The sequence below is a fragment of the Lissotriton vulgaris genome, chromosome 3_1 (assembly GCF_964263255.1).
Source record: "Lissotriton vulgaris chromosome 3_1, aLisVul1.2, whole genome shotgun sequence".
Classification (NCBI taxonomy): domain Eukaryota; kingdom Metazoa; phylum Chordata; class Amphibia; order Caudata; family Salamandridae; genus Lissotriton; species Lissotriton vulgaris.
Window position 1 is genome coordinate 42739323 of NC_141689.1, and position 17722 is coordinate 42757044.

The window sequence follows — 17722 nt, forward strand, 5'->3', positions numbered from 1 at the left end:
CGAACGGGAGGGGTGATTTTCAAGGCATGTAAAGTGGCTAGGGGCACGCTCCAGGCCTGTCCCCTTTCCCCGTTGTTGTTCGCTATGGCGGTGGAACCTCTTGCGGCGCATGCCCGTTTGGGGCACGCATTCCAGGGATTGGATGTATATGGGCAGGTCCACCATATCGCACTTTATGCGGACGACCTATTAATGTTTTTGGCAGATACGGGGGAGGCCCTGCGGGGAGCAAAGTCTCTGCTGAGAGCCCTAAGTGGGGTAGCAGGGTTGAAAGTCAATTGGACGAAGTGCCTATTCCCGACTCGCGGAGGTAGAGAATGCCCACGATCTACAGAAGGGGTGAACTGGGAAGAGAGACGCCTGCCCTACTTGGGTACGGTGATTTAACACGAACGGGAAGACATCCTAGACAGAAATGTGGGGAAGGCGATTAAAGGTGCCAAACCTAATTTTGAGTTCTGGGGCACCCTTCCTTTATCTGTAGCGGGACAAGTGGCACTGCTCAAAATGGTGACCCTGCCGCACTTGCTCTACTACTTTAGGACACTCCCGATCTGGATTCCGGCGAGCCACTTTTGGAGACTTTGGGGAATGGTCAGCTCCTTTCTGTGGGGTTCGGGCAGGGGCAGGGTGGCGCTTGGGACGCTCATGAGACCCCGAGCAGAGGGGGGATTAGCGGTCCCAGACTATGAGACATACTACCTAGCTGCTCAACTTCAATGGCTCACGCAGTGGGTGGCGAGGGCCACTAGGGAAGAGGGGGAGGCAGGTGAACCGACGGGCCCCTTGCTGGTGCTGTCTCGTATACTACTATGCCTCCCGCTTGAAGATATGCAACTCACTCAGTAGTTTGCCACAGCACATAAATGATGGCACAGATATTTAAGACGAGGGGGAATAGCGGCCCCTTATGCGCCCGATATCCCTTTAAAAGTGTGCAGGGCACTGCCACACGGAGGAACCTGGCGCAGATTGGAGGACTGGGAGCAACAGGGGTTAGCGACCATAGGAGACCTATACGAAGAGGGCAGTATTTTGCCTTTTGATGTCCTCAGAGACCGTTTTGACTTGCCTGGGGGAGACTTCCTGGTGCATGCTGCGCTTACAACAGCGATTCGAAAACACTGGAGGCGGGCTTGACGGAGCCGGCCACCTCTATGGGCTGCCAGTATGTTGTGGTCGCGGTGGGTACAGTAAAGGCGGTCTCTTGCTTGTATAGGCGCATGACCCATGAAGCCCTAACACCAATGGTAGCCTTGAAGACGAAATGGGAAGCGGACATAGAAATGGAAATACCAGATCTGGCATGGGGCGGGATAGTGGAGAGAGCCTGGAAGAGTATGCGTAATGCGCTGTTCCAGCTGGTGCATTTTCACAATATACATAGGGCGTACCTGACACAGCCCGCTTACATAAATACTTTCCAGCCCTGTCGTCGGCTTGTCCGAGATGTAATCAGGAGGGCGCAGAATTTAAACACATGTTATGGGCGTGTCCGGAGCTTGATTCCTTTTGGCAAGAGGTGACGGTACTATTAAGAGACGTTACTGAGAGGGACATACAGCCCACTATGGCGCACTGCATCCTTCATTGGTTTCCCCACACTCCAAAAAACAAAATCACTAGTAAATTTATTGATCTGGGTTTCCTCTTAGCTAAAAGAGCCATAACTTTGCAGTGGAAGGCGAGCAAGGGTCCCAACGTAGATAAATGGAAGCAGGAGTTTAGTAAATGGGCCCGATGTGAGGGGGAGGTTCGTTTACAAATAGCGCATAGAACAGGAAATGAACAGGCGTTAGAGAGGGCGAGAGCCTGGGAGAGATTGGTCATGAACTCACACTCCCTGCAGACGAGGATGGAGGGACCGCTGCGCATAGCCCTGGGACACACCTGCAGTAGGGGGTCAAGTTGTCAGGAAGTCGCCGAGTACTACTTGGTTACACACCGATACCTCACACTGGGTAGTGAGATACATCTTACTACATAGTATCTACTGGTCCAATTGCGAGATAGGAGTTAAACAGACAACCCCTTTACAGCCCAATGGGGCTGTACCACAACACGCTTGGGGGGGGTGGGGGTGGAGAGTGTTGATGAGGGGGAGAGCAGAGGGGGGAGGAAGGGGAGATTATAGTTAGAGTAGGGAATAGTGGTTGGGGGGGTTCATGGGGGATGGTAGTTGGTCCGGTTGCAGTTGGTTACATTGCCACTTTAATAACTCAGAGCGCAATACTTATATGTATACAAATTCCACAGATGCATATGGACATTAATGGCGTCATAGCCTGAGGGTAGGGCGCTGTCTACGATTGTTTTATGATCCAGTAGAAATGTTATGCTGGACTTTAAGCAATGATCTAAGAGGACATCAAATTTAATACAAAAACCCAGACCTACACTGCGCACGAGTGTGGAATCTCACATGTATGAGCAGCTGCCAACGAGAGCACCCTCTGAAGTCTTTGTTACACTGCCTCCCAGAAGGAGACTTAGGGAGCTGGGTATGGGGACTATGCTCTATTCTCTGTACGAAAGTTGTTATATTGTATGCGTTTACGAACTTCATAGTTAAAATATTGGTATATGCTGAAAGTGTATTCCTCATGATGCAATGTCTGTGATTATTAAGACTAAATGCTAATAAAATGTGTTAAAAAAATAAAATAAAATTAGGGTGTAGGGTAGGGTAGGGTAGGGTACTCTTACTTACCTTTAAAACGTTTACAATGAGTAAACCTTTAACATGCATGCCTTTGCGTTGTAATGGCATACGTGATAAAGGCATAGCCGTTGTAAAAGTTTGCGTTGTGATAATTTGCGGGGTGATTGTAATTGCGGTATAATAATTGCGGAGTGATGGTATGCGGGGTAATTGTTTGCGGGAAAACGTCATATATTCGTGCTGAGTTATTTCTGTAGAAGTGTACTTCTAAAGGATTTCTCACCCAGTGCAAAAATCATGTGTTGTGTTATTTCTGTAGAAGTCTACTACTAAAGGCATAGTATCCCTGTGCAAAGGTCATGTGTTGTGTTATTTCTGTATGAGCGTACTGCTAAAGGTGTATCACCCAGTGCAGAGGTCATGTGCTGTATTATCTCTATAGAAGTGGAGTACTAAAGGTCTATTTATCCAGTGCAAAGGTCGCAAGCTGGCTGTTATTCGTATAGAAGTGTGGTACTGAAGGTGTATTCACCCAGTGCAAAGATCAAGTGCTGAGTTGTTTGTATAGAAGTGTTCTACTAAAGGCGTATTCACCCAGTGTAAAGGTTATGTCTTGTGTTATTTCTCTACAAGTGTACTACTAAAGCTCTATTTACCCAGCGCAATGGTCAAAGGCTGTGTTATTTCCTAAGACGTATACTACTACAGGCGTATTCACCCACTGCAAAGATCATGTGCTGTATTATTTCTATAGAAGTGTACTACTAAAGGCGTATTCACCGAGTGCAAAGGATATGTGTTGTTACTTCTACAGAAGTGTACTACTAAATGTCTATTTACCCAGGGCAATGGTTAAATGCTGTGTTATTGCCAAATAAGTATACTACTACAGGCGTATTCACTCAGTGCAAAGATCATGTGCTGTGTTATTTCCAAAGAATTTTTCACAGTACACAGACAATTTGAGCATGTGTACTCACTATACACAGACAGCATGAGCGTGAGTACTCACCAGTACACAGACAGCATGCATGCGAGTACTGACCATACACAGACAACGTGAGCGTGAGTACTCACCAGTACACAGACAGCATGCATGCGAGTACTGACCATACACAGACAACGTGAGCGTGAGTACTCACCAGTACACAGACAGCGTGCATGTGAGTACTGACCGTACACAGACAACGTGGGCGTGAGTACTCACCTTTCAGATAACATGCGTCTGAGTACTCACCGTACACAAACAGCATGAGCACTCACTGTACACCAAGAGCAGGCATGTGAGTACTCACCGTACAGACACAATGTGAGCATGAGTACTCACCATGCACAGACAGTGTGAGAACTCACTGTACACAAAGAGCATGAGTGTGAGTACTCCCGTACAAAGACAGTGTGAGCCCTCACCATACACAGACAGCATAAGTGTGAGTACTCACCGTACACAGACAGCATGAGTGAGTGTACTCACTGTACACAGACAGCATGAGTGAGTGTACTCACCGTACATAGACAGCGTGAGCCCTCACCATACACAGACAGCATGTACGTGAGTACTGACCGTACACAATGTGAGCGTGAGTACTCACCATACAGACAGCATGCGCATGAGTACACACTGTACACAGACGACATGCATGTGAGTGTTCACCGTACACAAAAAGCATGCACGTTAGTACTCGCCGTACACAGGTGGCATGCATTTGAGTACTTACCATACACAGACATCGTGAGTACTCACTATACACAAACAGAATTCATGTGAGTATTCATCATACACAAATATCATATGCATAAGAACTCACAGTACACAGACAGCATGAGCATGAGTACTCCCCGTACACAGACAGCTTGCACACTCCCCATACACAGGCAGTGTCAGCAGGGGTACTCACCGTACACTAACAGCATGCGCGTGAGTACTCACCATACACAAATATCATACTCATGAGTACTCCCCGTACACAGACAGCTTGAGCACTCCCTGTTCACAGGCAGCGTGAGCATGAGTACTCACTGTACACAAACAGCATGCGCGTGAGTACTCACCGTACACAAACAGCATGCGCGTGAGTACTCGCCGTACACAGACGGCATGCATGTGAGTCCTCACCAAACACAAATATCATACTCATGAGTACTCCCCGTACACAGACAGCTTCAGTACTCCCGGTACACAGGCAGCGTGAGCATAAGTACTCACTGTACACAAACAGCATGCGCGTGAGTACTCACCATACACAAATATCATACTCATGAATACTCCCCGTACACAGACGGCATGAATACTCACTTTTCACAGACACCATGCGCTTGAGTACTTGCCACACACAGACGGCATGCGTGTAAGTACTCACCATAAACAAACAGCATGCGATTGAGTACTCACCATACACAAATATCATACTCATGAGTACTCACCGTACACAGACAGCTTGAGAACTCCCTGTACACAGGCAGCGTGAGCATGAGTACTCACTGTACACAAACAGCATGCGCATGAGTACTCACCGTACACAAACAGCATGCGCGTGAGTACTCACCATAAACAAACTGCATTCATGTGAGTACTCACCATACACAAATATCATACTCATGAGTACTCCCCGTACACAGACAGCTTGAGAACTCCCTGTACACAGGCAGCGTGAGCATGAGTACTCACTGTACACAAACAGCATGCGCATGAGTACTCACCGTACACAAACAGCATGCGCGTGAGTACTCGCCGTACACAGACGGCATGCATGTGAGTCCTCACCATACACAAATATCATACTCATGAGTACTCTCCGTATATAGACAGCTTGAGCACTCCCTGTACACAGGCAGCGTGAGCATGAGTACTCACTGTACACAAACAGCATGCGCGTGAGTACTCACCGCACACAAACAGCATGCGCGTGAGTTCTCACTGTACACAAACAGCATTCATGTGAGTACTCACCATACACAAATATCATACTCATGAGTACTCCCCGTACACAGACAGCTTGAGCACTCCCTGTACATAGGCAGCGTGAGCATGAGTACTCACTGTACACAAACAGCATGCACCTGAGTACTCACCGTACACAAACAGCATGCGCGTGAGTACTCGCCGTACACAGACGGCATGCATGTGAGTCCTCACCATATACAATATCATACTCATGAGTACTCCCCGTACACAGACAGCTTGAGCACTCCCTGTACACAGGCAGCGTGAGCATGAGTACTCACTGTACACAAACAGCATGCGCGTGAGTACTCACCGTACACAAACAGCATGCGCGTGAGTACTCGCCGTACACAGACGGCATGCATGTGAGTCCTCACCATACACAAATATCATACTCATGAGTACTCCCCGTACACAGACAGCTTGAGCACTCCCTGTACACAGGCAGCGTGAGCATGAGTACTCACTGTACACAAACAGCATGCGCGTGAGAACTCACCGTACCCAAACAGCATGCGCGTGAGTACTCGCCGTACACAGACGGCATGCATGTGAGTCCTCACCATACACAAATATCATACTCATGAGTACTCTCCGTACACAGACAGCTTGAGCACTCCCTGTACACAGGCAGCATGAGCATGAGTACTCACTGTACACAAACAGCATGCGCGTGAGTACTCACCGTACACAAACAGCATGCGCGTGAGTTCTCACCGTACACAAACAGCATTCATGTGAGTACTCACCATACACAAATATCATACTCATGAGTACTCCTCGTACACAGACAGCTTGAGCACTCCCTGTACACAGGCAGCGTGAGCATGAGTACTCACTGTACACAAACAGCAAGCGCGTGAGTACTCACCGTACACAAACAGCATTCATGTGAGTACTCACCATACACAAATATCATACTCATGAGTACTCCCCGTACACAGACAGCTTGAGCACTGCCTGTACACAGGCAGCGTGAGCATGATTACTCACTGTACACAAACAGCATGCTCATGAATACTAACCGTACACTAACAGCATGCGCGTGAGTTCTCACCGTACACAAACAGCATTCATGTGAGTACTCACCATACACAAATATCATACTCATGAGTACTCCACGTACACAGACAGCTTGAGCACTCCCTGTACACAGGCAGCGTGAGCATGAGTACTCATTGTACACAAACAGCATGCGCATGAGTACTCACCGTACACAAACAGCATGCGCGTGAGTACTCACCATAAACAAACAGCATTCATGTGAGTACTCACCATACACAAATATCATACTCATGAGTACTCCCCGTACACAGACAGCTTGAGAACTCCCTGTACACAGGCAGCGTGAGCATGAGTACTCACTGTACACAAACAGCATGTGCATGAGTACTCACCGTACACAAACAGCATGCGCGTGAGTACTCGCCGTACACAGACGGCATGCATGTGAGTCCTCACCATACACAAATATCATACTCATGAGTACTCTCCGTATATAGACAGCTTGAGCACTCCCTGTACACAGGCAGCGTGAGCATGAGTACTCACTGTACACAAACAGCATGCGCGTGAGTACTCACCGCACACAAACAGCATGCGCGTGAGTTCTCACTGTACACAAACAGCATTCATGTGAGTACTCACCATACGCAAATATCATACTCATGAGTACTCCCCGTACACAGACAGCTTGAGCACTCCCTGTACATAGGCAGCGTGAGCATGAGTACTCACTGTACACAAACAGCATGCACCTGAGTACTCACCGTACACAAACAGCATGCGCGTGAGTACTCGCCGTACACAGACGGCATGCATGTGAGTCCTCACCATACACAATATCATACTCATGAGTACTCCCCGTACACAGACAGCTTGAGCACTCCCTGTACACAGGCAGCGTGAGCATGAGTACTCACTGTACACAAACAGCATGCGCGTGAGTACTCACCGTACACAAACAGCATGCGCATGAGTACTCGCCGTACACAGACGGCATGCATGTGAGTCCTCACCATACACAAATATCATACTCATGAGTACTCCCCGTACACAGACAGCTTGAGCACTCCCTGTACACAGGCAGCGTGAGCATGAGTACTCACTGTACACAAACAGCATGCGCGTGAGAACTCACCGTACCCAAACAGCATGCGCGTGAGTACTCGCCGTACACAGACGGCATGCATGTGAGTCCTCACCATACACAAATATCATACTCATGAGTACTCTCCGTACACAGACAGCTTGAGCACTCCCTGTACACAGGCAGCGTGAGCATGAGTACTCACTGTACACAAACAGCATGCGCGTGAGTACTCACCGTACACAAACAGCATGCGCGTGAGTTCTCACCGTACACAAACAGCATTCATGTGAGTACTCACCATACACAAATATCATACTCATGAGTACTCCCCGTACACAGACAGCTTGAGCACTGCCTGTACACAGGCAGCGTGAGCATGATTACTCACTGTACACAAACAGCATGCTCATGAATACTAACCGTACACTAACAGCATGCGCGTGAGTTCTCACCGTACACAAACAGCATTCATGTGAGTACTCACCATACACAAATATCATACTCATGAGTACTCCACGTACACAGACAGCTTGAGCACTCCCTGTACACAGGCAGCGTGAGCATGAGTACTCATTGTACACAAACAGCATGCACGTGAGTACTCACCATACACAAACAGCATGCGCGTGAGTACTCACCATACACAAACAGCATTCATGTGAGTACTCACCATACACAAATATCATACTCATGAGTACTCCCTATACACAGACAGCTTGAGCACTCCCTGTACACAGGCAGCGTGAGCATGAGTACTCACTGTACACAAACAGCATGCGCGTGAGGTCTCACCGTACACAAACAGCATGCGCGTGAGTACTCGCCGTACACAGACGGCATGCATGTGAGTACTCACCATACACAAATATCATACTCATGAGTACTCCCCGTACACAGACAGCTTGAGCACTCCCTGTACACAGGCAGCGTGAGCATGAGTACTCACTGTACACAAACAGCATGCACATGAGTACTCACCATACACAAACAGCATGTGCGTGAGTTCTCACTGTACACAAACAGCATTCATGTGAGTACTCACCATACACAAATATCATACTCATGAGTACTCCCCGTACACAGACAGCTTCAGCACTCCCTGTACATAGGCAGCATGAGCATGAGTACTCACTGTACACAAACAGCATGCACCTGAGTACTCACCGTACACAAACAGCATGCGCGTGAGTACTCGCCGTACACAGGCGGCATGCATGTGAGTCCTCACCATACACAAATATCATACTCATGAGTACTCCCCGTACACAGACAGCTTGAGCACTCCCTGTACACAGGCAGCGTGAGCATGAGTACTCACCGTACACAAACAGCATGCGCGTGAGTACTCACCGTACACAAACAGCATTCATGTGAGTACTCACCATACACAAATATCATACTCATGAGTACTCCCCGTACACAGACAGCTTGAGCACTCCCTGTACACAGGCAGCGTGAGCATGAGTACTCACTGTACACAAACAGCATGCGCGTGAGTACTCACCATACACAAACAGCATGCGCGTGAGTACTCGCCGTACACAGACGGCATGCATGTGAGTCCTCACCATACACAAATATCATACTCATGAGTACTCTCCGTACACAGACAGCTTGAGCACTCCCTGTACACAGACAGCGTGAGCATGAGTACTCACTGTACACAAACAGCATGCGCGTGAGTACTCACCGTACACAAACAGCATGCGCGTGAGTTCTCACCGTACACAAACAGCATGCACGTGAGTACTCGCCTTACACAGACGGCATGCATGCGAGTCCTCACCATACACAAATATCATACTCATGAGTACTCCCCGTACACAGACAGCTTGAGCACTCCCTGTACATAGGCAGCGTGAGCATGAGTACTCACTGTACAAGGCACCTTTCCACGCTAAAAACGAGCGCTGGTAAGGGCGAAATCTCCGCATTTCCCGCCTAATTATCTCCCCTCGCCCTGATTGGGACACGCCCACTAGAGGCCACGCCTCCACCTATCCCCTCCCTTCAAAACATGAGCATGTACCGGAAGCGCAGCGGACGAGCGCAGCGGGTGCGACGAAAGCGCGCCGAAGGCGCGCATAAGGCAAGCTCGTCTGTGCTCGTCCGTGCCGAGACCGGGCCTAGGGCTACCCCCCCTATATCCCCGGCTACAAAACTCAGACATTACAGCTCGGAAACTCTCATGGGATTAAGACCCACTGGCAGGGACTGCCTTCAGTCCCAGTTTCATGCAGAAAACATCCCACATACCTGCCCCTCCTGCCAATCAACCCTGAAACCTAAGCCGGCGCCAGACCATTCACATGAGTACCGCATGTTCTTGCTCAACTGCAGATCCCTGCCCAAAGACAGGGCAGAGTTTGCATTATTGCTGGAAGAACGTATGCCAGACATTGTTTTCCTAACAGAAACATGGCTGGCCACAGATTCGGACCCCGCGGTAATCACAGCTCTCCCTCCCGGCTTCCAAATCACTCGGCTGGACCGCCCTGAGGGCAGAGGAGGAGGTCTAGCTATTATTTACAAAGACCAATTCCTCTGTCGAGTTATTCCGGAGACCATACCTGACTGCGAGAGCCTAGCCTTCTTCCTCGAACTCTCCCCTAACACCTGCTTCACAGGTACTCTAATTTACCGCCCTCCAGGCCCTCCCAAACAATTCCACAACCTTCTCGCCTCGATTGTGGCGGAACGTGTCAGCACTTCCTCGAACTTCACCCTGTTAGGGGATCTTAACTGCCACTTTGACTCCACAACCGATCACATAGCTACCATGATGATAAATGACCTAGCAGCGCTGCAGCTAACTCAAATCGTTAGGTCCCCCACTCACGTCAAAGGCCATTTGCTGGACCCTGTGTTCAGCAATTGTGCAGATATTACATCTAGCCCACCAATCCCCCTTCCATTGACTGACTATTTACTAGTCCCCTTCACCTGGACCACACTCAAACCCCCAACCACTAAACCCACAGTACGAATAGCCAGAGCCTGGTCCCGCCTTCCAGTCGACAAATGGACGAGCAAACTCGCTAGCAACCCTCCTCTCCATAACAAGGATCCATGCCTAGCTAACCAGACCTATGAAGACTGGATCACCCAATCCCTTGACAACACTGTCCCCAAAAGAAAAACCACTCTAAAACGTTCCCATAAATCGGCACCATGGTACTCAGAGGCCCTTAGGGCAAAGAAACGCCTATGCAGGAAAGCTGAAAGGAAATGACGTCTGGACATGATTCTCCCTCTTCGTAGATCCACCTCAAAGAGACTGCATAAATCAGCACCCTGGTTCTCAGATTCTCTAAGAGATAAAAAACGTCTCTGCAGGCAACGAGAGAGAGCGTGGCGTCTAGACTTCCTACCGGAAAAAAGGTACAATACAAAGAGGCAATCAAGGCCTACAGAGAAGGGGTCAGGGCGGCCCAGGCTACCTATTTTTCGGACAAAATCATGGAAGCCAAATCCAAGCCCAAGGAAATCTTTCACATAGTAAAACAATGTACTAAAGTGAACACAGCTCCTCCTTCGACTAAGACCCAGGAACAATGTAATGAGCTTGCGGAATTCTTCCACAATAAAGTCTCCAAAATCTACTCCACCTTCCCAATAGCATCCACAATCCCAGATGTAACCGACTTACCTTCCTCGAGACACCCTCCTTCCCCAGACCACCCAAGTCTTGAGCACTTTCCCCCACTAGACCTTGACACCCTTGGCAAAGTGGCACGCCAAGTTAAATCGGGCTCTCCTCGCGATCCAGCTCCACCGGAAATTCTGATACAAGCAAGCCTAGCCATCTTGCCTGTAATCTTGGAGCTACTAAATTCTTCCATCTCCTCCTGTACACTGCCCACCGCTTGGAAGCAAGCCATGGTGCGGGCGTTACTAAAAAAAACCCAACCTGGATCCAGACGACCACTCCAGTTACCGCCCCATCTCACTGCTCCCCTGGGCAAGCAAGGTCCTGGAGAAGTACATAAACGCCCAGCTAGTCCAGTTCCTTGAGAATAACTTACTACTGGATACGTCCCAGACAGGCTTCAGACCGAAGCATGGTACTGAAACCGCCCTGTTAGCGGTTACCGAAGAATCACGAAGGGTACTAGATCAGGGAGGATCAGTGGCAGTGATCCTGCTTGATTTAAGTGCAGCCTTCGATACGGTCAGCTATGCCACCTTGCTGAACCGTCTATATAACATCGGAGTATCAGGCGACGCACTGAGGTGGTTCGACTCCTTCCTGACCAATAGATCTTTTCAGATCTTTGACGGGGAAACAGTGTCATCCAGCAAACCACTAAGCTGTGGAGTGCCGCAGGGCTCCTGATTGAGCCCTGCGTTGTTCAACGTATACATGAAACCACTGGCTGGGGTCGTCGAACCGCACGGTATCAAAATCATATCGTATGCCGACGATACCCAGCTAGTGGTTTCGCTGGCACAAGAGAGCAACAGGCAAACTCCGGAAGGCCTGCTGAAATGTTTAGAGGACGTCAAGGAGTGGATGACTACCTCCTCCCTCAAACTAAACGGAGATAAAACAGAGCTCATGCTCCTGGGACCAGCCTCACCAGTGCCTTTCACTTCCTTGTGGCCCCCCTGTCTGGGTTCTCCTCCCACCCCTAAGGAAAGTGTAAAGAGCCTAGGAGTATGGCTGGACAAAAGTCTCTCTTTCTCCACCCAGGCCACCAAGTTGTCCGCCACATGTTTTGGCTTACTCAGAACCCTGAGGAAGGTTCTCCCGCTTCTACCATTGGAAGCCAAACAGGTGGCAGTACAAGGCCTGATCCAGTCCCGTCTAGATTCAAACAATGCCCTATATGTGGGGGCCCCTGAGATGACTCTTCGGAAGTTGCAGGTGGTACAGAACTGTGCAGCCCGTACCCTGCTACAGATCCCGCGCACCCAGTCAGCTAGACCCGGACTAAAAAGTCTACATTGGTTACCAGTAAGGCAGAGAGTGGCATTTAAGGCACTATGTATTGCCCATCGGGCCTTCTGGAAGACAGGCCCAGCAATCAATGACAATCTAGTCATTCCCTACCACCCAAATAGAAACCTTCGCTCCACGGAGGCTTTCCTGGCGGTGGTACCCAGAGTAAGGAGAGCTAGGGCCGGAGGCAGGATGTTCTCCTTGAACACCTCGAAGCTGTGGAATGCACTTCCTCTACAACTCCGGTCCAACTCGAACCTGCTCTCATTCCGCAAACAGCTGAAAACCCTACTGTTTGCCAAATCCACAGAGTTCTAATCTCTTCTGCACCGCCCATCTCTGTCTACTTACTCAGCGCTTGGACGCCCTTGGGCAGCAATCGCGCTTAACAAATCCATATACAATACAATACAATATTTCTCTCCAATAGAAAAAACCCAATATCGAACGCTACTTAAAGAGTACAAAGAAGAAATCAAAGCCACTCAAGCGGCATATTTTTCTAACAAAATCATGTCAGCCAAATCAAAACCTGGGGAGATTTTCCTAATAGTAAAAAATCTCACCAAGCTACCACCCAGCCTACCTGTTACCACATCCACAGAGCACTGCAACAATGTGGCAGCATTTTTCCATCAAAAAATTGACAAAATCTACGCCTCCTTTCCCCCCCTGGCCACCTCCGCCCCAGCCTCGACTAACTCAGTCTTGGCAAACCCTAACCCACAGACCCCCACTACACTAGCTCACTTCCCCCTTATAGATCTGGCATCTCTGGAAACTGTAGCCAGGAAAGTCAAATCTGGCCCCCCCAACGACCCAGCCCCACCAGACATTATAATGTCGGCATCTCAGGTCACCCTGCGCATCATAATGGACCGCCTGAATGCCTCTATCTCCTCCGGCACGGTCCCGCCTGGATGGAAAAGGGCCATGGTTAAAGCACTGCTGAAGAAACCCAGTTTGGACCCATTAGACTTCAGCAACTATCGGCCAATCTCCCTGCTTCCCTGGCTGAGCAAGGTGTTGGAGAAATACATCAACAGCCTTCTGGTCACCTTCCTAGAAACCAACCAACTGCTAGACCCCACCCAGACAGGCTTCCGACCCAAGCACGGAACCGAGACCGCCCTCCTCAAGGTCACCGAAGAATCCAGAAAAATCTTGGACCAAGGAGGATCAGTGGCAGTGATCCTCCTTGACCTCAGCGCGGCCTTTGACACGGTCAGCCACGACATCCTGCTTAACCGTCTGTCTAATGTAGGCGTCAAGCACCAGGCTTGGCTATGGTTCGAGTCCTTCCTAAAAGACAGATCCTTTCAGGTTTTCGACGGTGATTCAGTATCTACCAGCAGACCTTTAAGGTGCGGAGTCCCACAAGGCTCCGCTTTAAGCCCGGCGCTATTTAACATTTATATGAGGCCACTGGCTGAGGTTGTTCGTCCGTATGGAGTTAAGATCATCTCCTATGCGGACGACACCCAGCTGGTGGTCTCACTGGCGGATGAGGCCAACATCCCCATGAGCGGGGGACTCTGTAAATGCCTTGAGGAAGTAAAAAGCTGGATGTCTTCCTCATCACTCAAGCTAAACAGGGACAAGACGGAGCTGATGCTTCTAGGTCCCGCGAATCCTAGCTCCTACAATTCCCTGTGGCCACCCTGTCTGGGCACCCCCCCAACACCCAAGGACAACATCAAGAGTCTTGGGGTGTGGTTCGATAAATCCCTGTCATTCGACACACAAGCCACCAAACTGTCTGCCACCTGTTTTGGGCTTCTTAAAATGCTCAAAACAATTCTCCATCTTTTACCTATGGAGGCAAAACAAGTGGCCATCCAGGGTCTGATCCAGTCCCGCCTGGACTTCAATAACGTCCTATACCTCGCTGCACCAGACTACACATTGCGGAGACTTCAAACAGTGCAGAACTGTGCAGCTCGGACACTGCTCCAGCTCCCACGCCGACAATGAGTCAGAGCTAGTCTGACCAGTCTATACTGGCTGCCAGTCCGCCAAAGAATCCACTTCAAAGCCTTGTGTATTGCCCACTTGGCTTTCTGGGACAAAGGCCCAATCATCACCCGCGACCTAATCTCTCACTATCATCCAAGCAGAAACCTACGGTCAAACCAGACTTTTTTGGCCACCGAACCCAGAATAAAAAGAGCCAGAGCAGGCGGTAGGACCTTCACCCATAACGCTTCCAAGCTATGGAACGCCATTCCTCTAGAGCTGAGAGCCAATTCCAATCTTACCTCATTCCGGAAACAGCTCAAGACTCTCCTTTTCAACTCCCCACAATAATTCTGGTAACTATCCCCGCCTCTGCCTATACATCTGTCGGTCCCTCAGCGCTTGGACGCCCCCGGGCATCAATCGCGCTTAATAAATCCACATACAAATACAAAATACACAAACAGCATGCGCGTGAGTACTCACCGTACACAAACAGCATGCGCGTGAGTACTCGCCGTACACAGACGGCATGCATGTGAGTCCTCACCATACACAAATATCATACTCATGAGTACTCCTCGTACACAGACAGCTTGAGCACTCCCTGTACACAGGCAGCGTGAGCATGAGTACTCACTGTACACAAACAGCATGGCGTAAGTACTAACCGTACACTAACAGCATGCACGTGAGTTCTCACCGTACACAAACAGCATGCGCGTGAGTACTCACCGTACACAAACAGCATTCATGTGAGTACTCACCATACACAAATATCATACTCATGAGTACTCCCCGTACACAGACAGCTTGAGCACTCCCTGTACACAGGCAGCGTGAGCATGAGTACTCACTGTACACAAACAGCATGCGCGTGAGTACTAACCATACACTAACAGCATGTGCGTGAGTTCTCACCGTACACAAACAGCATTCATGTGAGTACTCACCATACACAAATATCATACTCATGAGTACTCCACATACACAGACAGCTTGAGCACTCCCTGTACACAGGCAGCGTGAGCATGAGTACTCATTGTACACAAACATCATGCGCTTAAGTACTCACCGTACACAAACAGCATTCATGTGAGTACTCACCATACACAAATATCATACTCATGAGTACTCCCCGTACACAGACAGCTTGAGCACTCCCTGTACACAGGCAGCGTGTGCATGAGTACTCACTGTACACAAACAGCATGCGCGTGAGTACTCACCGTACACAAACAGCATGCGCGTGAGTACTCGCCGTACACAGACGGCATGCATGTGAGTACTCACCATACACAAATATCATACTCATGAGTACTCCCCGTACACAGACAGCTTCAGCACTCTTTGTACACAGGCAGCGTGAGCATGAGTACTCACTGTACACAAACAGCATGCGCGTGATTACTCACCGTACACAAACAGCATTCATGTGAGTACTCACCATACACAAATATCATACTCATGAGTACTCCCCGTACACAGACAGCTTGAGCACTCCCTATACACAGGCAGCGTGTGCATGAGTACTCACTGTACACAAACAGCATGCGCGTGAGTACTCACCGTACACAAACAGCATGCGCGTGAGTACTCGCCGTACACAGACGGCATGCATGTGAGTACTCACCATACACAAATATCATACTCATGAGTACTCCCTGTACACAGACAGCTTCAGCACTCCCTGTACACAGGCAGCGTGAGCATGAGTACTCACTGTACACAAACAGCATGCGCGTGATTACTCACCGTACACAAACAGCATTCATGTGAGTACTCACCATACACAAATATCATACTCATGAGTACTCTCCGTACACAGACAGCTTCAGCACTCCCTGTACACAGGCAGCGTGAGCATGAGTACTCACTGTACACAAACAGCATGCGCGTGAGTACTCACCGTACACAAACAGCATTCATGTAAGTACTCACCATACACAAATATCATACTCATGAGTACTCCCCATACACAGACGGCATGAATACTCACTTTTCACAGACACCATGCGCTTGAGTACTCGCCACACAGACGGCATGCGTGTAAGTACTCACCATAAACAAACAGCATGCGATTGAGTACTCACCGTACACAGACAGCTTGGTTCCATATTTTGTTTGCCATTTGCCCTTCGCCTCCACGCGACAGTAGTAGCGCCCGTTCTGGCTGAACTTTAGACTCCTGACCTCCAGGGAGAGGTCGTTCTGACGGGGGTCCCCCACCAGCCGGTACTGGTCGTCTCTGGTTATACATTCGTCCCACTGGTGTACCCTGATGGTGCTGTTCTGGACTTTGCACTCAAAAATAGTTTTTTGTTCAGGACCCTGCCCTTGGTCCATCTTCCAGATGGCCTTCACGACCCCCTGGTAGGGCTTGCCTGGGTAGGTGAAGTTGCAGGGTAGCACGGCCGACTGCCCCCTCCACCCGCTGATGGCTTCTGCTGTGGTCATGGACCAGCCAGGAGATGTAGCAATGGTCGACGTCTGAAACTCCACCCGGCTGTACTCTGCATGAAGAACGGACACAAGAGAGTTACACAGCAGCGTCGCATGGTTTACTGATGCAAGCTTGTTTTATTATTAATATATTCATTCAGGGGCCTTCGAATGACCCATGACCAGCTGTCCCACGTGATACTCTCTTCTTGGTTGCCCTCAGAGTGAGGGCACTGACCACCTGCTGGCCCCCACCAAGCAGAACCTTTTAAGGTAGCTTTCCTTAAAATAGGTTTATTCAAGCATCCTGTTGTGGTTATGGCCTGCCCCCTTTAAGTGCACCTGCTCAGCTAATGTTCCGCACACGTGTGGGCCCCCGAGGAGAGTGTTCCATGGGAGTAATTTAGAACTATATCTGTTATCTGTATTTCTCATGCTTTATTTTATATGTAGTTGTTGTTATTTCAATGTATTATTGTTTTTCTAGTTGCTGCTTCTTTTACTTTTGTACGGTGGGTGTGTTGTGGTTTTGTACTGACCCCTTTCAGTGCTCCGGCTCAGCTAATGTTTAGGACTCTTGTGGCCCCCAAGGAGGGTGTTCCGGTGCAGTCAGTGGAGATTGGCTGCATGTTGGTGGTGATACCATACAGAATAAAAGAAGACACTGGAATATCGAGCTCTTGT

General features: G+C 49.3%; 1 protein-coding gene across 2 annotated transcripts in view; it reads right to left on the reverse strand.

Moving 5' to 3' along the window:
• LOC147725898 (sialic acid-binding Ig-like lectin 12) overlaps positions 1 to 17722 on the reverse strand; it is a 203201-nt gene that overhangs the window by 99491 nt on the left and 85988 nt on the right. For both annotated transcript variants that reach the window (XM_086962817.1, XM_086962818.1), the window contains exon 3: positions 16690 to 17109. In XM_086962817.1, the coding sequence (XP_086818943.1) occupies positions 16690 to 17109 (420 nt within the window). The remainder of the gene's footprint in view (positions 1 to 16689; positions 17110 to 17722) is intronic.